This window comes from Salmo salar, chromosome ssa18 (genome assembly GCF_905237065.1).
Source record: "Salmo salar chromosome ssa18, Ssal_v3.1, whole genome shotgun sequence".
NCBI lineage: Eukaryota > Metazoa > Chordata > Actinopteri > Salmoniformes > Salmonidae > Salmo > Salmo salar.
Genome location: NC_059459.1, coordinates 4,730,818 through 4,753,901, shown reverse-complemented (window position 1 = coordinate 4,753,901; position 23,084 = coordinate 4,730,818). Strand labels below are relative to the sequence as shown.

The 23,084-nt window shown below is 43.6% G+C and overlaps 1 protein-coding gene across 3 annotated transcripts in view; it reads left to right on the top strand.

The window, feature by feature from the left end:
* Positions 1-453: 453 nt before the first annotated feature.
* The window catches only part of mtg1 (mitochondrial ribosome-associated GTPase 1), a 31,070-nt gene continuing 8,439 nt past the window's right edge, over positions 454-23,084 (top strand). For all 3 annotated transcript variants that reach the window (XR_006760297.1, XR_001322026.2, XM_014154376.1), the window contains exons 1-5: positions 454-709; positions 6,022-6,086; positions 7,244-7,348; positions 7,625-7,711; positions 8,632-8,688. Coding sequence is in view for 1 of the 3 variants with exons in the window: in XM_014154376.1 (XP_014009851.1) it covers positions 607-709; positions 6,022-6,086; positions 7,244-7,348; positions 7,625-7,711; positions 8,632-8,688 (417 nt within the window). In the remaining 2 variants the exon portion in view is untranslated. The remainder of the gene's footprint in view (positions 710-6,021; positions 6,087-7,243; positions 7,349-7,624; positions 7,712-8,631; positions 8,689-23,084) is intronic.

The window sequence follows — 23,084 nt, the reverse complement described above, 5'->3', positions numbered from 1 at the left end:
TCTCTGGCCTCTGTTGCTTTAGTCATCCTAATTTTGGCCATTCTACAAGGATACATTTTAGTAAACACTCGTATCCAGAGCAACTTACATTTGCAGTTAGGGTTAAGTTTAAGGGCACATGGACAAGATTTTTTTCACCTTTGGGATTCTAGGCTACCTGCTAACAATTATTTCTGATTCCCCCACCTCTACCTGTTTATTATGATAGGGACATGAGGTTTGGACCATTTATTTTCTTAGAGGAGTATCTATTCTACACAATTAAGATATTCGTTTACTCATTGGTCAAAAGATGCGTTTTTGATTGGACACCCTAAGTTTTATTATTAGCTATGAGTATTATTTTTTATGATTATTGGTATTGTTATGATGATTATTATACAGTATAATTCTGACATTTAGTGCCGAAAGAATAATTGTAATGGCGGAACTCAATCGCTGTGACAATAGGGAAAGTCGGGATGTAAACAGTGTAACACCAATGTGAACATGGCTTCAGTAAAACGCTGTCAATGACAGAGGACTTCAGACCAATGGTTTACATATACACATCATTGCTTCAGACACGTGAAAGAAACTAATATTTAGTTTTTTTAAACAACAAATATGAGGCTTCATCAGATACTCCGCAATGCAGCAAACTTCAGGACGGTCTTTGACTTCGGCGACAGAGAGGTTGCACACTGGTTCCCCAGACATATGGCAAAAGGTTGGTGAGCACTCTCAGCTAACGTTACGCGCGTGAGCGGTCTGGTCAGCGTGTTAGCTAGCTAGCTAGGTATCTTTATGTCAGTTGTAGGCTATATCTAGCTAAACGCTTGTAATTAACTTACTATGTGACATGACTTATTAGAGGTCACAAAATGAATACAGAATCCAAGAAAGCAAAAAGTCAACTAACATAGCTAGCCCAGGTTTCTAACATAAACCTAGTAGCCCCCCCCCACGCGTGAACGCGCACGCACTCAATTCTTCAACGCTGCGACTTGCTTGCTAGTTGGGATTTCTGCTCTTCACTCCGTTGACATTTTTTTTTTTTTTTTTACTTGTGTCCTTTGATCGCGGGGGAGGCACCAGTAATGTCTGCAGTTTTCGGTTTGGCTATTTGTTTCAATTGTATTAGTTTAAATAAATCTCTGCCAAAAGTTGTAGTGAAATGTTTATAGCTTGCCTACATTTTACTCCCTCCTCAATGTTTAATATAACACATAGATTAATTATTAATTTCGGTTGCCTATCCTGACGTGAAGTTTGTTCTATAGAAAGTATTTGACTCTGATGTGTGCCACAGAAAGTGTTTGACTGTAGTGCCAAAATTAAGGAAATTAGAAGGGGGGGGCTCGGCAAGGCAATCTTCTTGCCTGCCGAAATTCTCCCCGCCCTTCTATCTTGGGACTGCAAGGCCTGGCACACTTCAGAATCATTTTGGTAGCTCACGTTGACAAGTAGTGTGTGCCACATAAAGTATTTGACTCTAGCCACAAAATGAAGGAAATTAGAAGGGGGGTGTATTTCGGCAGGCAAGAAAATGGCCTTGCCGACCCCCCTTCTAATTTCCTTAATGGGAGGGCACATCCATTGCGACAACCAGACCAGCCCGTGGACTCTTCTAATGGATGCAGAGTCCTTGGGGCTAGACCACTATCCAGAGATGGATGACGAGATCGTTGGCAAGGACTGGGAGAGGCAGGTGGTATCCCTCCAGGACTGTAGTGGGCACAGTCCTGAGTAGGAATGGGTACCGAAACCCGATATTAAACGAGCCCCGGGGCTAAATTATGAAATACCGTAGTATCGATAAGCTCCGACGTTATCGGTTCTGCTTTCGGTACTGGAGAAATTAAGAAAATACATTTCCTATTTATTATTGCTACATAAATGTTATTTTGCACATTTTATCTCACCAACCGTTTCTAATTTGCAGTAAGATTAAGACATTTGTCTATGATGCATTTTCGCTATTCCCAAACGCTACAGCACCTTGCTCTTAATTAGTGACCATGGCGGAGAGAGCTAAATGTTAAAAAGTGTGGTTACACTTCGCCAGAGTCGATAATGACAGTGCTCGTTGCCACTAGTGCAACAAGACTTTTGCTTGTGTTTCCGCCCTTACAAGCAATCTGTCCAAACATCTATCGAAAGTGCATCATGTACAGGCAGAGAAATGCACAATTTTCGACTGCCTAGCTCGTGGTTAATTTCTCGTTGCCCGGTCTACGTTAGGTAAGTATGCTAGCAGCCTAGAGCCCACACACTGGAGTTAACTCAATTATGCAAACATGGGTTCATGATCAAAAGTAACCATTGGCAAGCTGATTGTTTAGCCGAGGGTGCATTCATAAATTCAATCACCCATTTTAAAGATTTTGCTACTTTTTTGTTAAAGTTGTAACTACAATGAACCAACCCACTCCTCCCTCTAATACCGCTGGTCCAAGCCAAAGACCAGCCCAAAGCCCCTTCATGCTGGCAGTTAGTGGGATGATGATTGAGGAAAGGGTGAATGAGTGCCACCTAGCCGTGACCAAGTTCATAGTGAAAGGCCTACACCCCTTTGCAACAGTGGAGTCCAAGGGCTTTAGGTAACAGTCTGTCAGTAAATATTGAGTTGTATTAATTTTTAGGATATAGTAGTATAAAAGGGTTGTATGTTAGTCCCATCACTCCACAATACGATACACAACACAATAATGATAATTCAGCACATGAAAACAATCCTTTTTTTTTTACTGTAGGGAGATGAGCAAGGCACTCAACCCCAAATATACCCCTCCCTCCAGGAGTTACCTCAGTGACACATTAATTCCTACCTGGTATGGTGTAGAAAAGGCCAATGTGATCACTGAGTTGAAGGATGTTCCAAAGCTGGCCATCACATCAGACGGGTGGACCAGCCTCTGTCAGGACCACTATCTCACTGTTACAGTGCACTACACAAGCCAGGGCAGTGTAAAACAGAAGGTTCTCCACACCAGGGCAGTGTACAAATCGCAAACTGGCCAAGTAGTGGCAGAGGAGATCTCAGACATTCTGGAAGAGTTTGAGATCGAGCCGAACAAGATTGTAGCTGTGACTGTTGATAGTGCTGGAAATATGGATGTTGCCATCAAGAGGCTACACATCCTAAAAATAGGACACATTGAATCTGGCAGAGCAGAAAATCTACAAAATGACTTCCATTAATAAATGGGCAGCATGAATCAGAGCAGTGGTCGTGTGGTTCAAGAGATCCTCAATGTCCAAAACAGTCTTGAAGGAAAAGCAGCAGCTCCTTGGTAAGAAGCCAGTTCAATCTATTAAAGTATTATTTTGAAATTCCCACATTTAACAATTTAATTGAATATTCAAGTGTGCGGTAATTAAATGTATGTTGTTTCAGGCATTCCGCAACACTCACTCATCCTTGATGTCAAGACCAGATGGAACTCGCTCTATCTAATGATAGAGAGATTCATGGAGCAGTATCCTGCGATCCAAGCAGCAGCCTTGGACCCACGACTGCGAAAAGCAATGACCAAGGACAACCTGGACTGTCTGAAGGATGAGGACTTCCATAAGGCTGAGGAGTTTGTCCAGCTCATGAGAATCCTCTATACATCCACACTCAGTGTGTCATGTGAAAAGAATGCCATCTGTGGACAGATCGAACCCATCCTCCAGAAACTGGAAGAGCACTTCACTGTGAAGCATGAAGATACAACGTTTGTGTCAACCATCAAAGAGAATGTATGGGAGAACCTCTCAAAGCGCTATCAGGATGAGGACATTCAAGCCTTCCTGCGTTAGGCCACAGCAATGGACCCCATATTTAAAGGGAGTCCGGTGAATGACGCCGCCTGGAACAGGCTGAGGAAGGCAGCTGTTGAGGCCAATGTGACAGGAGCAACACCAGGGCTGTCAGAGGAGCCGGAGCAGACAGACAGACACAGACCAGCGCTCCCGAGTGGCGCAGTGGTCTAAGACACTGCATCTCATTGCAGGAGGCGTCACTGCAGGACCTGGTTCGAATCCAGGCTGCATCACATCCGGCCGTGATTGGGAGTCCCATAGGGCGGCGCACAATTTGGCCCAGCGTCGTCTGGGTTTGGCGGGATAGGCCGTCATTGTAAATAAGAATTTGTTCTTAACTGACTTGCCTAGTTAAATAAAGGTTAAATAAAAAAATATATTTTTTAAATGTACAAAAAAAGGAATGCCTCGGAGGAGCTGTTATCAGAGGAGGACAGGGAGTTGAGGTTGACAATCCAACAGGTCCCTCTCCCTCAGTGAGCGTGTTGACCTAGAGGTCGAGCTCTACAAAGGCCCATGGCTGAAGATCCTGTGATGTGGTGGTGGGAGAAGAGATACTCTGCCCCTCCTCACAAACATTGCAACAAGCTACCTCTGTGCTCAAGCCTCCTCCAACACTAGCGAGAGGGTATTTTCGACTGTAGGAGAGGTCCCCACTTCTGCCAGAGAAAGCAAATATGTTGATCTTTCTCCAGAAGAACTGCTAAGAACTGTTAGTCCTTTTGCAGCCTACCTGCATGCCCCACCACTGTATTTTCTTTTGCAAGAAAATATTGTTTATTTCATTTGTTTTACATTTCCATCATCACAACATTCGTCTATAATAGTGAGTTGTTCAAAACATTGCTGTTTCTTTTGCTGTAAATAATTGTTTATTTTATTTATTTTACATTTCAGAAAATAAAGCAATGTTAATTCTGTTCTTAATTTGTTTCAGGTTTTTTTCTCATAAAAAAATAACAAAAGAACCGATAAGAATACCATTAAAGTACCGGATCAATAAGCAGTATCGGTAAGAGTAGTAAATCCGTTAAAATCTTAACGATACCCGTCCCTAGTCATGAGGGATACAAACTCCAGTTCCGATGCCGACCACCGTCCTACAGAGACATCTGGGTCACCTCAGTGCTCCGGTTGGAGATAGCCTTGCTCCTGAGCAAGGACGCAATCAGGAAAGTAGAGCCGCTAGAATGGCTAAGTGGGTTCTACTCCATGTATTTCATAGTTCAGAAGAAGGTCTGCAGCTTTCGGACGATTCTGGACCTGCGAGGCCTCAACAAATGTTTAAAAGAGCTCAAGTTCAAGATGCTCTCGCCAGCGTGGGTATTGCAGGTAATCTTGAGCGGCCAATGGTTGACCACGCTCGACCTGACGAATGCATACTTCCATGTTCCTGTTCATCGAGATCACTAGAAGTACCTCCGGTTTGCCTTCGAAGGAGTGGCTTATGAAAGGTCCTCCCGTTCTGCCTCTCATTGGTGCCGCGTACATTCACAAAGTGCATGGACGCAGACCTAGTGCCTATCATGTTCCAGGGCATTCTAGTGCTGAATTACCTGGATGACTGGCTGGTGTGTGCTCAATCAAGAGAGCAAGCTACAGCAGACAAGGATAATCTTGAAGCACATTCAAGACCTGGACCTCACCATAAACAGGGAGAAGAGCAACCTGACTCCCTCACAGATGGTGGTTTTCCTGGGGATGTTGATAGACTCAACTCTTATGAGAACACGTCTCCCTCAGGTGAGATTGGAGAAGATACAGGCCTACCTAGACCGTTTCTGGCTTGGACGAGCTGTGTCCGTATTTGAGTGCCCGGAAGTTACTCGGCCTACTCACGTCGGCTTCTCTGATTCCGCTGGGCCTTCACCTCAGGCCACTCCAGCCGGCTTCTCTCACCATCTACACAAAAGACGACACAGACATCATCAGCTATCGGTGACAAATGCATGTGTGACGACTATGTTGAAATGGCACTTTCACTCCTTCCTATTGGAGTGATACAGAACAGTCCACCGCAGGGAGCTAGTGTGCATCGATGCCTCGCTAGTGTTTGGGGGGGCGGAATGTTTCCTGCCGAGTGGAAGGATACCATATTGTAGTGCGCCAATAGCTCACATAACCATGGTTACACACGTAACCTTCGTTAACCTTGATACCTGTGTAACTCTCTTTTTCATAGTAAGGGAAGGTTACAGTAACCCATCCTCCTCTCCTCTGGTCTCTCTTCAGGTCTGAAACAGATGAAGGCCAGTGTGAAGAATGTTGACTGCATCCTAGAAATCCACGATGCCAGAATATCCTTTAAAGGGCGATTGCCCTTCCTGATTTGCCGTTGTTTTTCATCAATGCTAATTAAGAAATGCTAGCGGCCTTGACTGAAGGCAAAAGAGAGTTGTCTTGAGGGTAGGTTTTGATGTGGGTGTGTCTTTGCCATTCAATCACAACAAACAAGGCCAGTAGTGAGTACAGCGTGATAAACTAAGCTAGCTTTGCTATGGAGAGAACAACGTTTTGAAGTAGAGGACTTCTCCCTTCTCATAATGGTCAGCAAATTAAGAAATGTGTAGGCTAAAGTCTGAGCTGACCTTGTCTTTAGCCAAGCGGAAAGCAGCTTGTGGGGTATTCAATGTGAACATCGCACATATCTTCCTCTGAAATGCTACATCACATAACACGTTAGCTTGATGTATTTAGCTAGCTACAGAATCGTTCCCCTTTAATCTGTAGTATCATAGATAGCCTGGCTCGCTAGCATTATCAAATTAGTTTGTATAACCAAAAGTAGCTACTAGCTAGCTAGTACCAGCTATCTACTTAGATAACATACTCACCAACACCAGTAGTTTGACGGTTGACAGGCAGCAGAAGTGACCATGTCGGTTGTAATCCATTCCTGGCCATCTGGCAATATTGTTGAAATGCATTGGAAGTTTGAACTAAATTTATGGAAGCCCATTTTCACTCCTATTTGCCAAGCTAAATGCTCGTGCTTTGCGCCCATATGCAGACTTGACAACACATGCCCACGTGGCAGCTGGGGACAGACCTTAATGTGTTGTCTCTGGGAAATTGGACATCATTGGCAAAAGTGGGCATGTATGTAATCCATACCCCCAGTAAGTCATGACGAACTCACGTAAGACTGACTTTATGACCAAAATGATCCTATTTACACTTTGTAGTCAATTTTGACACTATAATAAATGTTTATGGCTCATATTGATTCCACACAAGCAGTTTAAAACCAGAGAAGTTGGTTCTAAGAGCAAGTTGTGGCATACATCGCTTGCCCTACCTTGCCCCATCACCCTCTGATGGACTCACATCACCAACCACGGTTGCGGGATGAGTCGCCTTGTCTGAGACCTGAAGAATTTCATTAGCTCCCAAACGAATTACTTTAGCTCAGTGGGTTAACACGGACTTGCACAAGTTTCTTTAACAGTAGAACATCCCGTTCTCAGGTAGAAACCCTCTTTTCCAGGATAGTCTGGACGTCAGACCTCATCTTCTGGTGCTGAACAAGATGGACCTGGCTGACCTGTCTGCCAAGCATGTAGGCTACTGTAGCAGATCATTGTTTTGTTTCTGTAACCTGGAAGCTTTGTTCAGCTCTGTTTCTGTTGATGCATGACAATGTCTGGCATCCAGACTGGTTGTTTTTGTGTTTTTCCAGACAAACCCGTTTGAGTGTATATGGCCAATCGTGCAGTAGATTAATTGGAATGGCCTCTATATAATGAATTGAGACCAAGCGTCCAGTGCAGCGCTGTATGTAGTCCTGATGCAGACTTATGAGTCCTGATCCAGATCTGAATGTTTTGCTCTCCAGATGATTTTGAAACAGCTTGAAAGACATGGAGTGAAGAAGGTCCTGTTCACAGACTGCCTCAGACAGAGAGATGACAACGTCAAAAAGGTAAGAGAGACCGAGAGACGGAGAACAACATCAAAAAGGAGAGGGAGAGCCTGTGAGATCCTTAAAGGAAATATCCACCCAAAACCACAAATTCTTATAATTTACAGTGTTAAATATAACACTAATGTGTGAGAACAATATTTTTTGGTGAACAAATGTTTCATTTTGTTATAATAAGATTGGTAGCAACGTGAAAATTGTAGAAATCTTTTGCAGCTCTAGTCGACTACAAAACTCACAATGCTCTCTATGGGCTGGCTGGCTAGCTAGCAAGGTAGAGCAAGGTAGCTAGCTAGCAAATTTAACTACACACAATTAATACCAAAGTCAATATCAGTGACTTAGCTGTAAAATCGCCTAAACAAACTGCACTATCAATTTAGGAGTCATTTTCAGTTCAATGTGCCTCGCAGAGTGGAGTATGACATTCGCAACGGCCATGCAATGCACCCTGGACTGCAGAGGCAGACAAATAGAAGAAATGTGTGGACCCTCTATCAAATTACAAATTTCTCGAGGTAGGAATATCACAAAAATATGATCAAATAGCTCATTGCAGAGAAGACAAACTCGCGCGTTATGACATTGGCCAGAATTGAAATCTGACGTGTATAATAGACATTTTTGCGATCTAAAAGTTGTATTCCTATTAACTTCCAGTGTAGTGAGAGCAGTTTTATCATACCAGACGAGGTTCTGTCTGCTTTAACGGCAGTAGCTCAGATATACATGAAATGACCCCGGGAATCGATAGATCACTCAGAGATGCACAAAAACAATATAACATTCAAAATGGGTGAATCTTTCCTTTAAGAAAGGGTGACTTTGCAGTTTGGTTATAACTGTTCCACAGAAGACCGAGTTAGTAACATTGTGACAGCTCTCTCCTACTCTGTTAATCTTCCTTTCTGTTGTTGCAGCTGGTTCCCATGGTCACAGAATTAATCGAGAGCCAGCCACGCTTCCACCGAGAGGAGGTGAGGTCACGGCCTATAACTGATTGAGGAATGATTGATTGGTTTAGATTTTGTGTTTAGAAAAAAACAAATGTGTAGTATAGGGCTACGCTCAGTCCTAGACGATAACAAATGAGAGTTTTACAACCCTAAATTCCAGTTCATTTGGTTGTCAATTTGAAGCTATGTTTGTGTGTCTAGTCTCCTTTCCATCCTCCTGGAATGCTTAGGGGACCAGCCCTGAGCTCGTTTTTCAATTGTGTTGTCCCAGAAGGATCCATTCTTGGACACATCCTGTTCATTCTGTTTACCCTCGGTCGTGTCATCAGCCATAATGAAATCTCATTCCACTGCTATGCTGATTACACAGCTGTATCTGAAAACTTCCCCAAGTCCCTCTGCTCATCTTAACACCTGTCTTGAGGAGATAAGGGCATGGATGACGCAAAACTTCAACTCAGCAGCAAAACCATTCGCCTATAACCCACCACTCAAGCAAGAACATCCCCCTCTCATCCAATGTTTACAATCTGGGCATTAAGCTTGACTCCTCTCTAACCTTCGACAATCACATCAAACATCTGTGCAAAGCATCACTCTTATCACCTTAAGAACATTGCCAAACTCCGTCCCACCCTTACTCAGTCTGATGCAGAGAGGCTCTTCCATGCCTTTGTCGCCTCAAGGCTGGACTACTGCAATGCACTCTGCACTCTTCACGGACACTGTGGTGAAGAAGGCACGACAGTGACTCTTTAACCTCAGGAGGTTGAAAAAGTGTGGCCTATCCCAGAGTGCCCTCAGTGTTCTACAGGAGCACCATATAGAGCATACGTTTGGGCTGCATCACAGCTTGGTATGGAAACTCCACTGTCGCTGACCGCAAGGCACTACAGAGAGTGGTAAGCTCAGCTGAACGCACCATTGGGTGCACACTGCCTGCCATCCAGGACACCTACAATACCACGGCCTATTCTCCCAGCTTCCACCACTCAGACACGGGCAGTACAGGAGCATTATAGCTAAAACGAAGACTGGCCAATAGCTTCTACCTCTAGACCATCAGGCTGCTGAATAGCAACACTACCAGTCAAAAGTTTTAGACCACCTACTCATTCAAGGGTTTTTCTTTATTTTTACTATTTTCTACAATGTAGAATAATAGCGAAGACATCAAAACGATGCAATAACACATGGAATCGTGTAGAGATGGCACCGAAGAACATGGATGACGTTTTACATTCTCCCAACCAATTGTGCTATTTAAAAAAAAAAAAAAAGTTTTGTGTAACTTATTTTGTCAGATATCCTGCATTCACTCGACAGGCCCAGATCCACACTTTTTGCGTGAAGAAAAGACGCCGGAAAAGGGGAGGCAGATCGGGGATCCTTCTGAGAATCCGGAGGCAAGCGAGTAAACTCCCAATGCCTTACATTCTACTTGCTAACGTCAATCATTGGAAAATAAAATTGATGACCTACTATTAAGATTATCCTACCAACGGGACATTAAAAACTGTAACATCTAATGTTTCACCGAGACGTGGCTGAACGAAGATACAGACAATATAGAGCTAGCGGGATTTTCCATGCACCGGCAGAACAGAGACGGTACCTCTGGTAAGATGAGGGGGTGTGTCTTTGTCAATAACAGCTGGTGCTCGATGTCTAAAATTAATGAAGTCTCGAGGTATTTCTCACCTTAGAGTACCTTATGATAAACTGCAGACCACATTATCTACCAAGAGAGTTATCATCTGTATTATTCGTAGCCATCTATTTACCACCACAAAACGAAGCTGGCACAAAGACCGCTCTCAACAGAACTCTATATGGCCATAAGGAAAGAAGAAAATGCTCACCCAGAAGTGGCGCTCCTAGTGGCCGGGGACTTTAATGCAGCCAAACTTAAATCAGTTTTACCTCATTTTTACTAGCATGTCACATGCGCAACTAGCGGGAAAAAATTCCTAGACCACCTTTACTCCACACACAGAGATGCATACAAAGCTCTCCCCTGCCCTCCATTTGGCAAATCTGACCATAATTCTACCCTCCTAATTCCTGTTTACAAGCAACAACTAAAGCAGGAAGTAGCAGTGACTTGCTCATTACGGAAGTGGTCAGATGAGACAGATCTAACACTACATGACTGTTTTGCTTACACAGACTGGAATATGTTCCGGGATTCATCCAATGGCATTGAGGAATACACCACCTCAGTCATCGGCTTCATCAATAAGTGCATCAATGACGTCGTCCCCACAGTGACTGTACGTACATATCCCAGCCAGAAGCCATGTGTTACAGGCAATATCCGCATTGAGCTAAAGGCTAGATCTGCTGCTTTCAAAGAGCGGGAGACTAATCCGGAAGCTTATAAGAAATCCCGCTATGCCCTTAGACGAACCTTCAAACAAGCAAAGCATCATTACAGGATTAAGATTGAATCCTACTACACCGGCTCTGACGCTCGTCGGATGTAGCAAGGCTTGCAAACTATTACGGACTACAAAGGGAAACCCAGACGCGAGCTGCCCAGTGGCGCGAGCCAACCAGACGAGCTAAATGCCTTTTATGCTCACTTTGAGGCAAGCAACACTGATGCATGCACAAGAGCACCAGCTGTTCTGGATGACTGTGTAATAACGCTCTCGGTAGACGATGTGAACAAAACCTTTAAACAGGTCAACATTCACAAAGCCGCTGGGCCAGACGGATTACCAGGACGTGTACTCAAAGCATGCGCGGACCAACTGTCGAGTTTCTTCACTGACATTTTCAACCTTTCCCTGACCGAGTCTATAATACCTAAATGTTTCAAGCGACCACCATAGTCCCTGTGCCCAAGGAAGCGAAGGTAACCTGCCTAAATGATTACCGCCCCATGGCACTCACGTCGGTAGCCATTTAGTGCTATGAAAGGCTGGTCATGGCTCACATCAACAGCATCCTCCTGGACACCCTAGACCCACTCCAATTCGCATACCGCCCCAACAGATTCACAGATGACGCAATCTCAATCGCACTCCACACTGCCCTTTCTCACCTGGAAAAAAGGAACACCTACGTGAGAATGCTGTTCATTGACTACAGCTTAGCGTTCAACACCATTGTGCCCACGAAGCTCATCACTAAGCTAAGTACTCTGGGACTAAACACCTCCCGCTGCAATTGGATCCTGGACTTCCTGACGGGCTGCCCCCAGGTGGTAAGAGTAGGCAACAACACGTCTGCCACGCTGATCCTTAACACTGGGCCCCCTCAGGGGTATGTACTTAGTCCCCTCCTGTACTCCCTCTTCACCCACGACTGCGTGGCGAAACACGACTCCAACACCATCATTAAGTTTGCTGACGACACAACAGTGGTAGGCCTGATCACCGACAACGATGAGATGGCCTATAACGACCTCTCCCTCAATGTGAGCAAGACAAAGGAGCTGATCGTGGGCTACAGGAAAAGACGGGCCGAACAGGCCCCCATGAACATGACGGGGCTGTAGTGGAGCGGGTCGAGAGTTTCAATTTCCTTGGTGTCCACATCACCAATGAACTATCATGATCCAAACATACCAAGACAGTTGTGAAGAGGGCACGACAAAAACTTTTCCCCCAAAAGGAGACTGAAAAGATTTGGCATGGGTCCCCAGATCCTCAAAAAGTTCTACAGCTGCACCATCGAGAGCATCCTGACCGGTTTCATCACTGCCTGGTATGGCAACTGCTCGGCATCTGACCATAAGGCGCTACAGAGGGTAGTGCGAACTGCCCAGTACATCAAGCTTCCTGCCATCCAGGACCTATATAATAGGCAGTGTCAGAGAAAAGCCCCCCCCCCCAAAAAAAAAGCTCATCAACACAAAAAAAAGCTCCTCAACAGCTTCTACGCCCAAGCCGTTAGACTGCTGAACAATTCATAACAATCGCCATCGGACAATTTTACATTGACCCCCCCCTACTCCCTTTTGTACACTCGCTGTTTGTTTGTTACCTATGCATAGTCACTTCGCCCCCACCAACATGTACAGAATGCCTCAACTAGCCTGTACCCATGCACACTGACTCGGTACCGGTGCCCCCTGTATCTAGCCTCGTTATTCTTATTGTGTTACTTTTTACTATTACTTTTTATTTTAGTCTACTTGGTCAATATTTTCTTCTTGAACTGCACTGTTGGTTAAGGGCTTGTAAGTAAGCATTTCACGGTAAAGTCTACACTTGTTGTATTCGGCGCATGTGGCAAATAAAGTTTGATTTGATGTAGTAACCCAAAAAGTGTTAAAATATATTTTATATCTGAGATTCCTCAAATATCCACCCTTTGCCTTGATGACAGCTTTGCACACTTTTGGCATTCTCTGTCAGCTTCACCTGGAATGCTTTTCCAACAGTCTTGAAGGAGTTCCCACATATGCTGAGCACTTGTTGGCTGCTCTTCCTTCACTCCGTGGTCCAACTGATCCCAAACCATCCCAATTTTGTTGAGGTTGGGTGATTGTGGAGGCCAGGTCATCTGATGCAGCACTCCATCACTCTCCTTCTTAGTCAAATAGTCCTTACACAGCCTAGAGTTGTGTTGGGTCATTGTCCTGTTGAAAAACAAATGATAGTCCCACTAAGCCCAAACCAGATGGGATGGCGTATCGCTGCAGAATGCTGTGGTAGCCATGCTGGTTAAGTGTGCCTTGAATTCGAAATAAATCACAGACCGTGTCACCAGCAAAGCACCCCCACACCAAAACACCACCACCTCCATGATTTACGGTGGGAAATACACATGCGGAGATCATCTGTTCACCCACACTACGTCTCGTAAAGACACGGCAGTTGCAACCTAAAATCTCCAATTTGGACTCCAGACCAAAGGACAAATTTCCACCGGTCTAATGTCCATTGCTCGTGTTTCTTGGCCCAAGCATTTCTCTTCTTCTTATCGGTGTCCTTTAGTAGTGGTTTCTTTGCAGCAATTTGACCATGAAGGCCTGATTCACACATTCTCCTCTGAACAATTGATGTTGAGATGTGTCTGTTACTTGAGCTCTGTGAAGCATTTATTTGAGCTGCAATTTATGAGGCTGGTAACTCCTAATGAACTTATCCTCTGCAGCAGAGGTAACTCTGGGTCTTCCTTTCCTCTGGCGGTCCTCATGAGAGCCAGTTTCATCATAGAGCTTGATGGTTTTTGCGACTGCACTTGAAGAAACTTTCGAAGTTCTTGAAATGTCCTGTATTGACTGACCTTCATGTCCTAAAGTAATGATGGACTGTCGTTTCTCTTTTGCTTATTTGAGCTGTTGCCATAATATGGACTGGGTCTTTTACCAAATAGGGCTATCTTCTGTATACCCCCCTACCTTGTCACAACACAACTGATTGGCTCAAACCATTAAGAAGGAAAGAAATTCCACAAATTAACCTTTAACAAGGCACACCTGTTAATTGAAATGCATTCCAGGTGACTACCTCGTGAAGCCGGTATAGAGAATGCCAAGAGTGCAAAGCTGTCATCAAGGCAAATGGTGGCTATTTAAAGAATCTCAAATATAAAATATACAACTTTTTTTTGGTTACTACATAATTCCATATGTGTTATTTCATAGTTTTAATGTCTTTACTATTATTCTACAATGTAGAAAATAGTAAAAATAAAGAAAAATCATTGAATGAGTAGGTGTTCTAAAACTTTTGACCAGTAGTGTACCTGCTCCCCCTGGTTGCTCCCCATTTGGACATTTCCCGCCCCTCAACAGACCTCTACCCGCAACCTAAGATCGAGCAATATATCCTGCTCCTCCAGGACCAAGCTTTGCTCCATGGGGAGGTCAGGCTTTTTGCTCGACCCAGTCAGGGGCGAAAATCCGATATCAACTTTGGGGGGGACAATTACATGAAATTTTCTCAAGAGTAATTCCTGAGGGGGACACCAAAAGTAGTGCTGTAACACATAGCCTACATTGTAATATGGTAAATGTATATTGAGGAACCAAAGAAATAAGGTGTTTGCCGTACTCCTAACTACCGGTACCCAAAACTACACAACTACTCACAACAGCAATACCATTGCCTTTAACAAATCTTAGTTCAGTCACCAGTTTAAGTTGAGAGTGGGGGTATCCATGGCATTTTCCAATTATGTTCCTATTTTACAAGTAAAAAAAAATGGAGAACCTTTCATAATGTTGCCAAACAAAGACTCAACAAACTTACCTGAGACTCCCTGTCTCTGCCAGTCTGTCCCTGCATATCTGTCCCCAACTCTGCTGTCTGTGTGCCATCTGTTGCCTGCTCTGCCTAATGACATCATTGTGAAACATTTCCATTAGAATTTCATTTCTTTCTTATGAACATTTTATCAACTAGTCTTTGAGATATTAGGCTACTAGGGTTCTTACTTTGCGTTTTGGTGTACTGAAAAATACTCTGATGTCCGTCTTTTATTTTTCTGCCATTTTTCTACCTGGCTGGCTGGCTACACACACACACTGTGTGTAGGTTATTTACAGTAGGAGATGGGCTTCTATCATCTTATCTTTTATCATTCTATTTGGGCTTCGATCTAAAAGGTAGCTAGCAAATGTGAAACGGATTAAAATGACAAGAGTTGACAGCTGTATGAGTTCACCATTTACACAACATATGCTGCAACCTTTTGTAATTTTAATAGTTTCTTTCATATTGGCTGGCTTCCAACAATAGCTGAATTTGCAAAGCTAGCGAGCACCAATTCAGTTTCAGTGGTGTTTGCTATAATCTTTGCTACCCGGGTTAAATAAAATAAATAAATAAAAGTTCCCTTGCGACAATTTAGCTTTTGCAACGAGACCATTAAATATATTTAAGACAATGGTAGAAGAGAGTGTAGTTCTGTTCAGTTTGGACTTCAGTTTATCGCTAACCTTATCACAGGGACTTTGAAGCACTAACTTACATCATCTGCATGCTGATCTCGGAATAAATTGACGATAGCAAAGATTCCATCTTTGACGAGGCCACATAAATGGAATAGGTACTAGCTAGCTTAATAGTTAATATTTGCGCGCTAGCTCTGCATATTCAGCTATTGTGTGTGCGCGATTGACTGGATTAACCACACGTCAGTTACGTTCATTGAGTGCCTTTCAGACAGTGGCTACGACCCCTCTGTTACCTTGCCAGTGGATCAAACCATTGTGAGGAAAAGGGTGGGGGGGTCGCAATCTTTTGAAACTTAAAAACGCGCTATTAAGTGTCTATAATCAGCACAATTGCTTTCATTGCGTATTATTAATATTATTTAAATTACATAGTTATGTTTCAGTGATATATTGGGGGGGACAAATCATATTTTTCCCAGGGTGGGGGGGTCGTGTCCCCCCCGGGATTTCCGCCCCTGGACCCAGTGTTCATTTTTGTCTAGTGTTAGTCATTCTGACTTAAATATAATTAAGTGCTAGTCACATTTGTCATTTGACTAATGATTTAGTCTAGTTATTGTCAAAATGATAAACTGTGGGCCATTTTAGTCAGGTAAATGTCCTTTTGCTTTAGTCACATTTTAGTCGCATCACATTTGTATTGAGTCATTAACCTATAATAAACATTAATCACTGACTTGTGTGCTTGTGCACAAATAGCCTTGTCCTACCAATATATTTTTCTGCATAACATCCTTTTATCTTTCCAACAGAATAAATCAAATCAAAATCAAATCAAATTTATTTATATAGCCCTTCGTATATCAGCTGAAATCTCAAAGTGCTGTACAGAAACCCAGCCTAAAACCCCAAACAGCAAGCAATGCATGTGAAAGAAGCACGGTGGCTAGGAAAAACTCCCTAGGAAAAACTCCCTAGAAAGGTCAAAAACCTAGGAAGAAACCTAGAGAGGAACCAGGCTATGAGGGGTGGCCAGTCCTCTTCTGGCTGTGCCGGGTGGATATTATAACAGAACATGGTCAAGATGTTAAAATGTTCATAAATGACCAGCATGGTCAAATAATAATAATCATAGTAGTTGTCGAGGGTGCAACAAGCACGTCCGGTGAACAGGTCAGGGTTCCGTAGCCGCAGGCAGAACAGTGGGAAGTGGAGCAGCAGCATGGCCAGGTGGACTGGGGACAGCAAGGAGTCATCATGCCAGGTAGTCCCGAGGCATGGTCCTAGGGCTCAGGTCCTCCGAGAGAAAGAAAGAGAGAGAAAGAGAGAGAGAGAGAATTAGAGAGAGCATATTTCAATTCACACAGGACACCGGATAAGACAAGAGAATACTCCAGATGTAACAGACTGACCCTAGCCCCCCGACACATAAACTACTGCAGCATAAATACTGGAGGCTGAGACAGGAGGGATCAGAAGACACTGTGGCCCCATCCGATGATACCCCCGGACAGGGCCAAACAGGCAGGATATAACCCCACCCACTTTGCCAAAGCACAGCCCCCACACCACTAGAGGGATGTCTACAACCACCAACTTAGCGTCCGAAGACAAGGCCGAAATATGACAGATGTGTAAGAAACAATTATCTGGCCATGTAAATTCCTATTAATCCTACATAGAAATTGCACATTACATACAAAAGAGACACACACATGCGCAGAAAGAGAGTAGCACAATCATCAGATGGTCCCGCAAAGTATTAGCAAAGTAGTATGGGTTTCACCTCCATCACTTGGTCGCGTCATTTCCATTGTTATGAATGTTCCAAAATGTTGCCCGAGTTTGTTAGCTATAGCTAGCTAATGAGGTAACATTACTGAACAAGGTGTAGTCTAAACAAATGTCTAATGGTCCAGTCCACAAGTATCCTAGTTTTAGGATGGCCCAGGATATGCTTTATGAATGTAAAATGTGGCTCGCCAATGCACGATAGAAAGAAAAAACCTAGTGCCGTTATTATGAGTCGTATCTTTTGAATGGTAATGGCTAGAATCTATACTCACGGGAAATGAAAACATAGCTAGACTGTTCTTTTACTATTAAACTTAATGCTGCTATTGTTTTTAATTTTGTAAAGCAGCTTGTGTTTCTTAACTAGGCAAAGGGTAGCTAACCAGAAGTGTCGTGTATTTGGCATCATTAACCTGTTTGGGCTAGGGGGCAGTATTGAGAATTTTGGAAAAAATATGTGCCCATTTTTAACTGCCTCCTACACCAACTCAGAAGCTAGAATATGCATATTATTGTTCAGGTTTGGATAGAAAACACCCTAAAGTTTCTAAAACTGTTTGAATGGTGTCTGTGAGTATAACAGAACTCCTATGGCAGGCAAAAACCTGACAAGGTTTCATGCAGGAAGTGGCCTGTCTGACAAGGAGTCGTGCGTCTTGCATCTGTTTATTGAAGAGTAAGGATCTTAGCTGTAACGTGACAATTCCCAGGGCTCCAATAGGCTCTCAGAACCCGGGAAAAACCTGAACGATGACAAGGCAGCCTCTGGCTGAAACAGATTATCGCCTTATCCAAGTGGCCGATCAGAGGACCATTGAATGAGGCACGTGCACGATTCGCCCCGTGGAGAAATTTCATTCGGCTGTTTAGCTTATTGCAGATTCCCGGTCGGAATATTATCGCTTTTCTACGAGATAAATGGCATAAAAATTGGTTTTAAACAGCGGTTGACATGCTTCGAAGTACGGTAATGGAATATTTAGACATTTTTTGTCACGCCATGCGCCATGCGCACGACCGTTATTTACCATTCGTATAGTGTCTAGAACGCATACGAACAAAACAGAGGATATTTGGATATAACGATGGATTATTTGGGACCAAACCTACATTTGTTATTGAAGTAGAAGTCCTGGGAGTGCATTCTGACGAAGAACAGGAAAGGTAAGAACATTTTTCTTATAGGAAATAGGATTTTGGTGAAGGCTAATCTTGCCGGGTGTCTAAATAGCTAGCCGTGATGGCTGGGCTATGTACTTAGAATATTGCAAAATGTGCTTCATCCGAAAAGCTATTTTAAAATCGGACATATCGAGTGCATAGAGGAGTAATGTATCTATAATTCTTAAAATAATTGTTATGCTTTTTGTGAACGTTTATCGTGAGTAATTTAGCAAACTGTTAGTAAATTCCCCGGAAGTTTGCGGGGGTATGCTTTTTCTGAACGTCACATGCTAATGTAAAAAGCTGTTTTTTGATATAAATATGAACTTGATTGAACAGACATGCATGTATTGTATAACATAATGTCCTAGGTGTGTCATCTGATGAAGATCATAAAAGGTTAGTGCTGCATTTAGCTGTGGTTTGGGTTTTTGTGACATTATATGCTAGCTTGAAAAATGGGTGTCTGATTATTTCTGGCTGGGCACTCTCCTGACATAATCTAATGTTTTGCTTTCGTTGTAAAGCCTTTTTGAAATCGGACAGTGTGGTTAGATTAAGCAGAGTCTTGTCTTTAAATAGCTGTAAAATAGTCATATGTTTGAGAAATTGAAGTAATAGTATTTCAAACGATTCAAAAATCGCGCCACTGAATTAAGGTGGCTGTTACGTAGGTGGGACGAATTCGTCCCGCCTTGCCCATAGAGGTTAAAGGTGAAGACTTATTTTATCAAATCAATTCTCTGTAATTATTATTACGTGATTAAACTAATCATGTCAATTTAATTAACTAGGAAGTTGGGGCACCACAGAAAATCTTCAGATTACAAAGTTATACTTTTCCGAATGTAACTCTTCAGATATTTTAATATCTGATCAATTAGTCTTCTATTAATGAAAGTCTCAGTCTCAGTCAGTCTCATCTGAACATCATAAATTGTTGGTTATCTGCACAAACCCAGCCTTTACTATAAATCATCCATACACCAATTGACTTAATAATTTATTTACTAACTAAATAATCACAGAAATGCATAAACAAACAGTAGATATTGGTTACTAACAATGATAGGGAAGATTCCCTAGTGGGCTAAACCGATATGACGGCTTAGTGGACAAAGGGAAGGGGGTGTGGACTGAGAAAGAGCGGGAAAGACCAAATGGATTCATTACACAGTCTATAATTATATACTATGAAATGCTAATCCTTCGCACATGAACGGCTGCTCATTCGAGAATAATTGCAAGTACATATTTACGGTGTATGTCATTGTTGTCTTCTCTGTTGGAATCCGGTCTGTCTGCTGGAGAGTTCATCCGAGTCTCTGTCTCTTTCTTTTCCCTGAAGATCCAAGTCTTTCAAGGTTAGAATGGATACTTCAGAGTACCATTCAGAAATGTTCTCATAGAATAGATGTTTCGGCGGTTGTCGGTATTCGCATCCCAGGTTTACATAATTTCTAGCTGCAGACTAGTAATTAGTATCTAAGATTTGCTCTTATTCTGTAGGGATCGATAGTCTCAGAGTTTAACCATTTCCAGCTGTGTAGCCAATGCTCCACGTGGTTTGGTTTTCTAGTGTTGGTACGCAAACCTGTGCCACCTCAGCTTACACGAGGTATGCGTGGTCTGAAGAGGATTTCCTCTGGAGGGGGTTTGATTCGTAACAATAGAAAAGGCGGTTCCATGACGCCAGGTCATGTCTGTGCTCATGGGGGCGTGGCCGGTGACTAGTTAAACTTTACAAAAATAAAATTCTCTCAAAATTGAAGGTTAACATCACATTACATCAGTTCGCAAATAGTTTAATCTTTACTCGTTCATTTTATACAAGAATTAGATGCAAACCCCATAATTGAGAAATGTACACATTCAGAGATATAGTTGTGTGTTTCCTGTCCTTCATGAGGTCACAAAATGAAACACACTCAACATAACTGTCCCTTAAGTGTCCACGGACCATTCCTACACTCTCAAAGGTGGACATATTGTTTAAAACTCCCATTTTGGGGATTTAGGAGTTTGGCCAAGTGAAATCCCTTGTTCACTCTGTGGTCTCTCTCTCTGCATGAAAAGGGGTAGAGAGTCTCCGCCAGGAATTTACGACCTGAGATAACAGAACCTGGGTGTAGGAGAGAGTGAGAGAGGGGGAAGCCACGATCTACACCCACCCAGAAAGGGCCACGTCATGACAGAAGGCTAGTGGTGACTGGTTAGCTACGGGGAGAGACGCCTGTGCAATGTGTGTAATCGATTACATTTTTTTTTTAAAGAAAGTATTATTTACCTCATCTGAAATCCACAACAGAAGCTAGCCAGAGGTTAGCCATTTTCACTGGCTAACGTTGGAGTTCAGCTAGCCACGGTTGGCTGTCCTCAGCTATCCATTAGCTCGAAAAGCTATCGCCAGTTTTTGTACAGAGCGACTCAGACCAGAGCATACCGGACCTATTCTCTCTCCTTTCCCCGATTTCTACCGCAGGCTCTGGACATTTACACCTGGATCTTGCCGCTAACTAGCTGCTACCTGAGTGACTATTGGCAACGTCGGTCCCGGAATTAACACACATTATTCCGGAGCTAGCCAGCTGAAGAGTTCCGTCAGCCACTCGTGGGCTTTTCCTGAGCTAGCCAGCTGAAGTGTCTCCTGGGCTACAATCACCTATCCTGACCCATTTTACTGCCGATGCGGAGCCCCATCGGGCCTTCACGACTGGACCACCGACGTTATCTGCCCGAGGGAGTTATCCAACTGGCCCCTCCGTCGCGACATAACCTGATCGCCCATCTGCGGCCGGCTAATCGTTAGCTGTCTTATCGGCTGCGATCTGAATAGGTCTATCGGACACTTTTCTTGGACCACTATAACTAACTATTTTGCCAACTTGGACAGGTCCCCCCTTCCACACGGAACCCCACTAACCCACAGACGGAAACGCACGAGGTGGCTAAAAACAGACCTCCCTCCATCTTCCACCAGCTTGCTACCTATGGCCCGGCTAGCTGTCTGAATCTCACTGGACCCTTTGATCACTCGGCTAAGCATGCCTCTCCTTAATGTCAATATGCAATGTCCATTGCTGTTCTGGTTAGTGTTTATTGGCTTATTTCACTGTAGAGCCTCTAGCCCTGCTCATTATACCTTATCCAACCTCTCAGTTCCTCCACCCACACATGCTATGACATCTTCTGGTTTCAATGATATTTCTAGAGACAATATCTCTCTCATAATCACTAAATGCCAAGGTTTACCTCCTCTGTATTCACAGCCCACCATACCTTTGTCTGTACATTATACCTTGAAGCTATTTTATCGCCCCCAGAAACCTGCTCCTTTTTCTCTCTATTCTGGACGTCACAGACGACCAATTCTTATAGCTTTTAGCCGTACCCTCATACTTATTCTTCTCTGCTCCTCTGGGGATGTAGAGGTGAATCCAGGCCCTGCAGTGCCTGGCTCCACTCCTACTCCCCAGGCGCTCTCTTTTGATGACTTCTGTAACCGTAATAACCTTGGTTCATGCATGTTAACATTAGAAGCCTCCTCCCTAAGTTTGTTTTATTCACTGCTTTAGCACACTCTGCCAACCCGGATGTCCTAGCTGTGTCTGAATCTTGGCTTAGGAAGTCCACCAAAAACTCTGAAATCTTCATCCCTAACTACAACGTTTTCAGACAAGATAGAACGACCAAAGGGGGCGGTGTTGCAATCTACTGCAGAGAGAGCCTGCAGAGTTCTGTCCTGCTATCCAGGTCTGTACCCAAACAATTTGAACTTCTACTTTTAAAAATCCACCTCTCCAAAAACAAGTCTCTCACCGTTGCCGCCTGCTATAGACCCCCCTCGGCCCCTAGCTGTGCTCTGGACACCATATGTGAACTGATTGCCCCCCATCTATCTTCAGAGCTCGTGCTACTAGGTGACCTAAACTGGGACATGCTTAACACCCCAGCCATCCTACAATCCAAGCTTGATGCCCTCAATCTCACACAAATTATTAATGAACCCACCAGGTACAACCCCAAAGCCGCAAACACTGGCACCCTCATAGATATCATCCTAACCAACGTGCCCTCTAATTACACCTCTGCTGTTTTCAACCAAGATCTCAGCGATCACTGCCTCATTGCCTGCACCCGTAATGGGTCAGCGGTCAAACGACCTCCACTCATCACTGTCAAACGCTCCCTGAAACATTTCAACGAGCAAGCCTTTCTAATCGACCTGGCCCTGGTATCCTGGAAGGATATTGACCTCATCCCGTCAGTAGAGGATGCCTGGTTATTTTTTTTTAAATGCCTTCCTCACCATCTTAAATAAGCATGCCCCTTTCAAGAAATTTAGAACCAGGAACAGATATAGCCCTTGGTTCTCCCCAGACCTGACTGCCCTTAATCAACACAAAAATATCCTGTGGCGTTCTGCATTAGCATCGAACTGCCCCCGCGATATGCAACTTTTCAGGGAAGTTAGAAACCAATACACACAGGCAGTTAGAAACGCCAAGGCTAGCTTTTTCAAACTGAAATTTGCTTCCTGTAACTCCAACTCTAAAAAGTTCTGGGACATTGTAAAGTCCATGGAGAATAAGAACACCTCCTC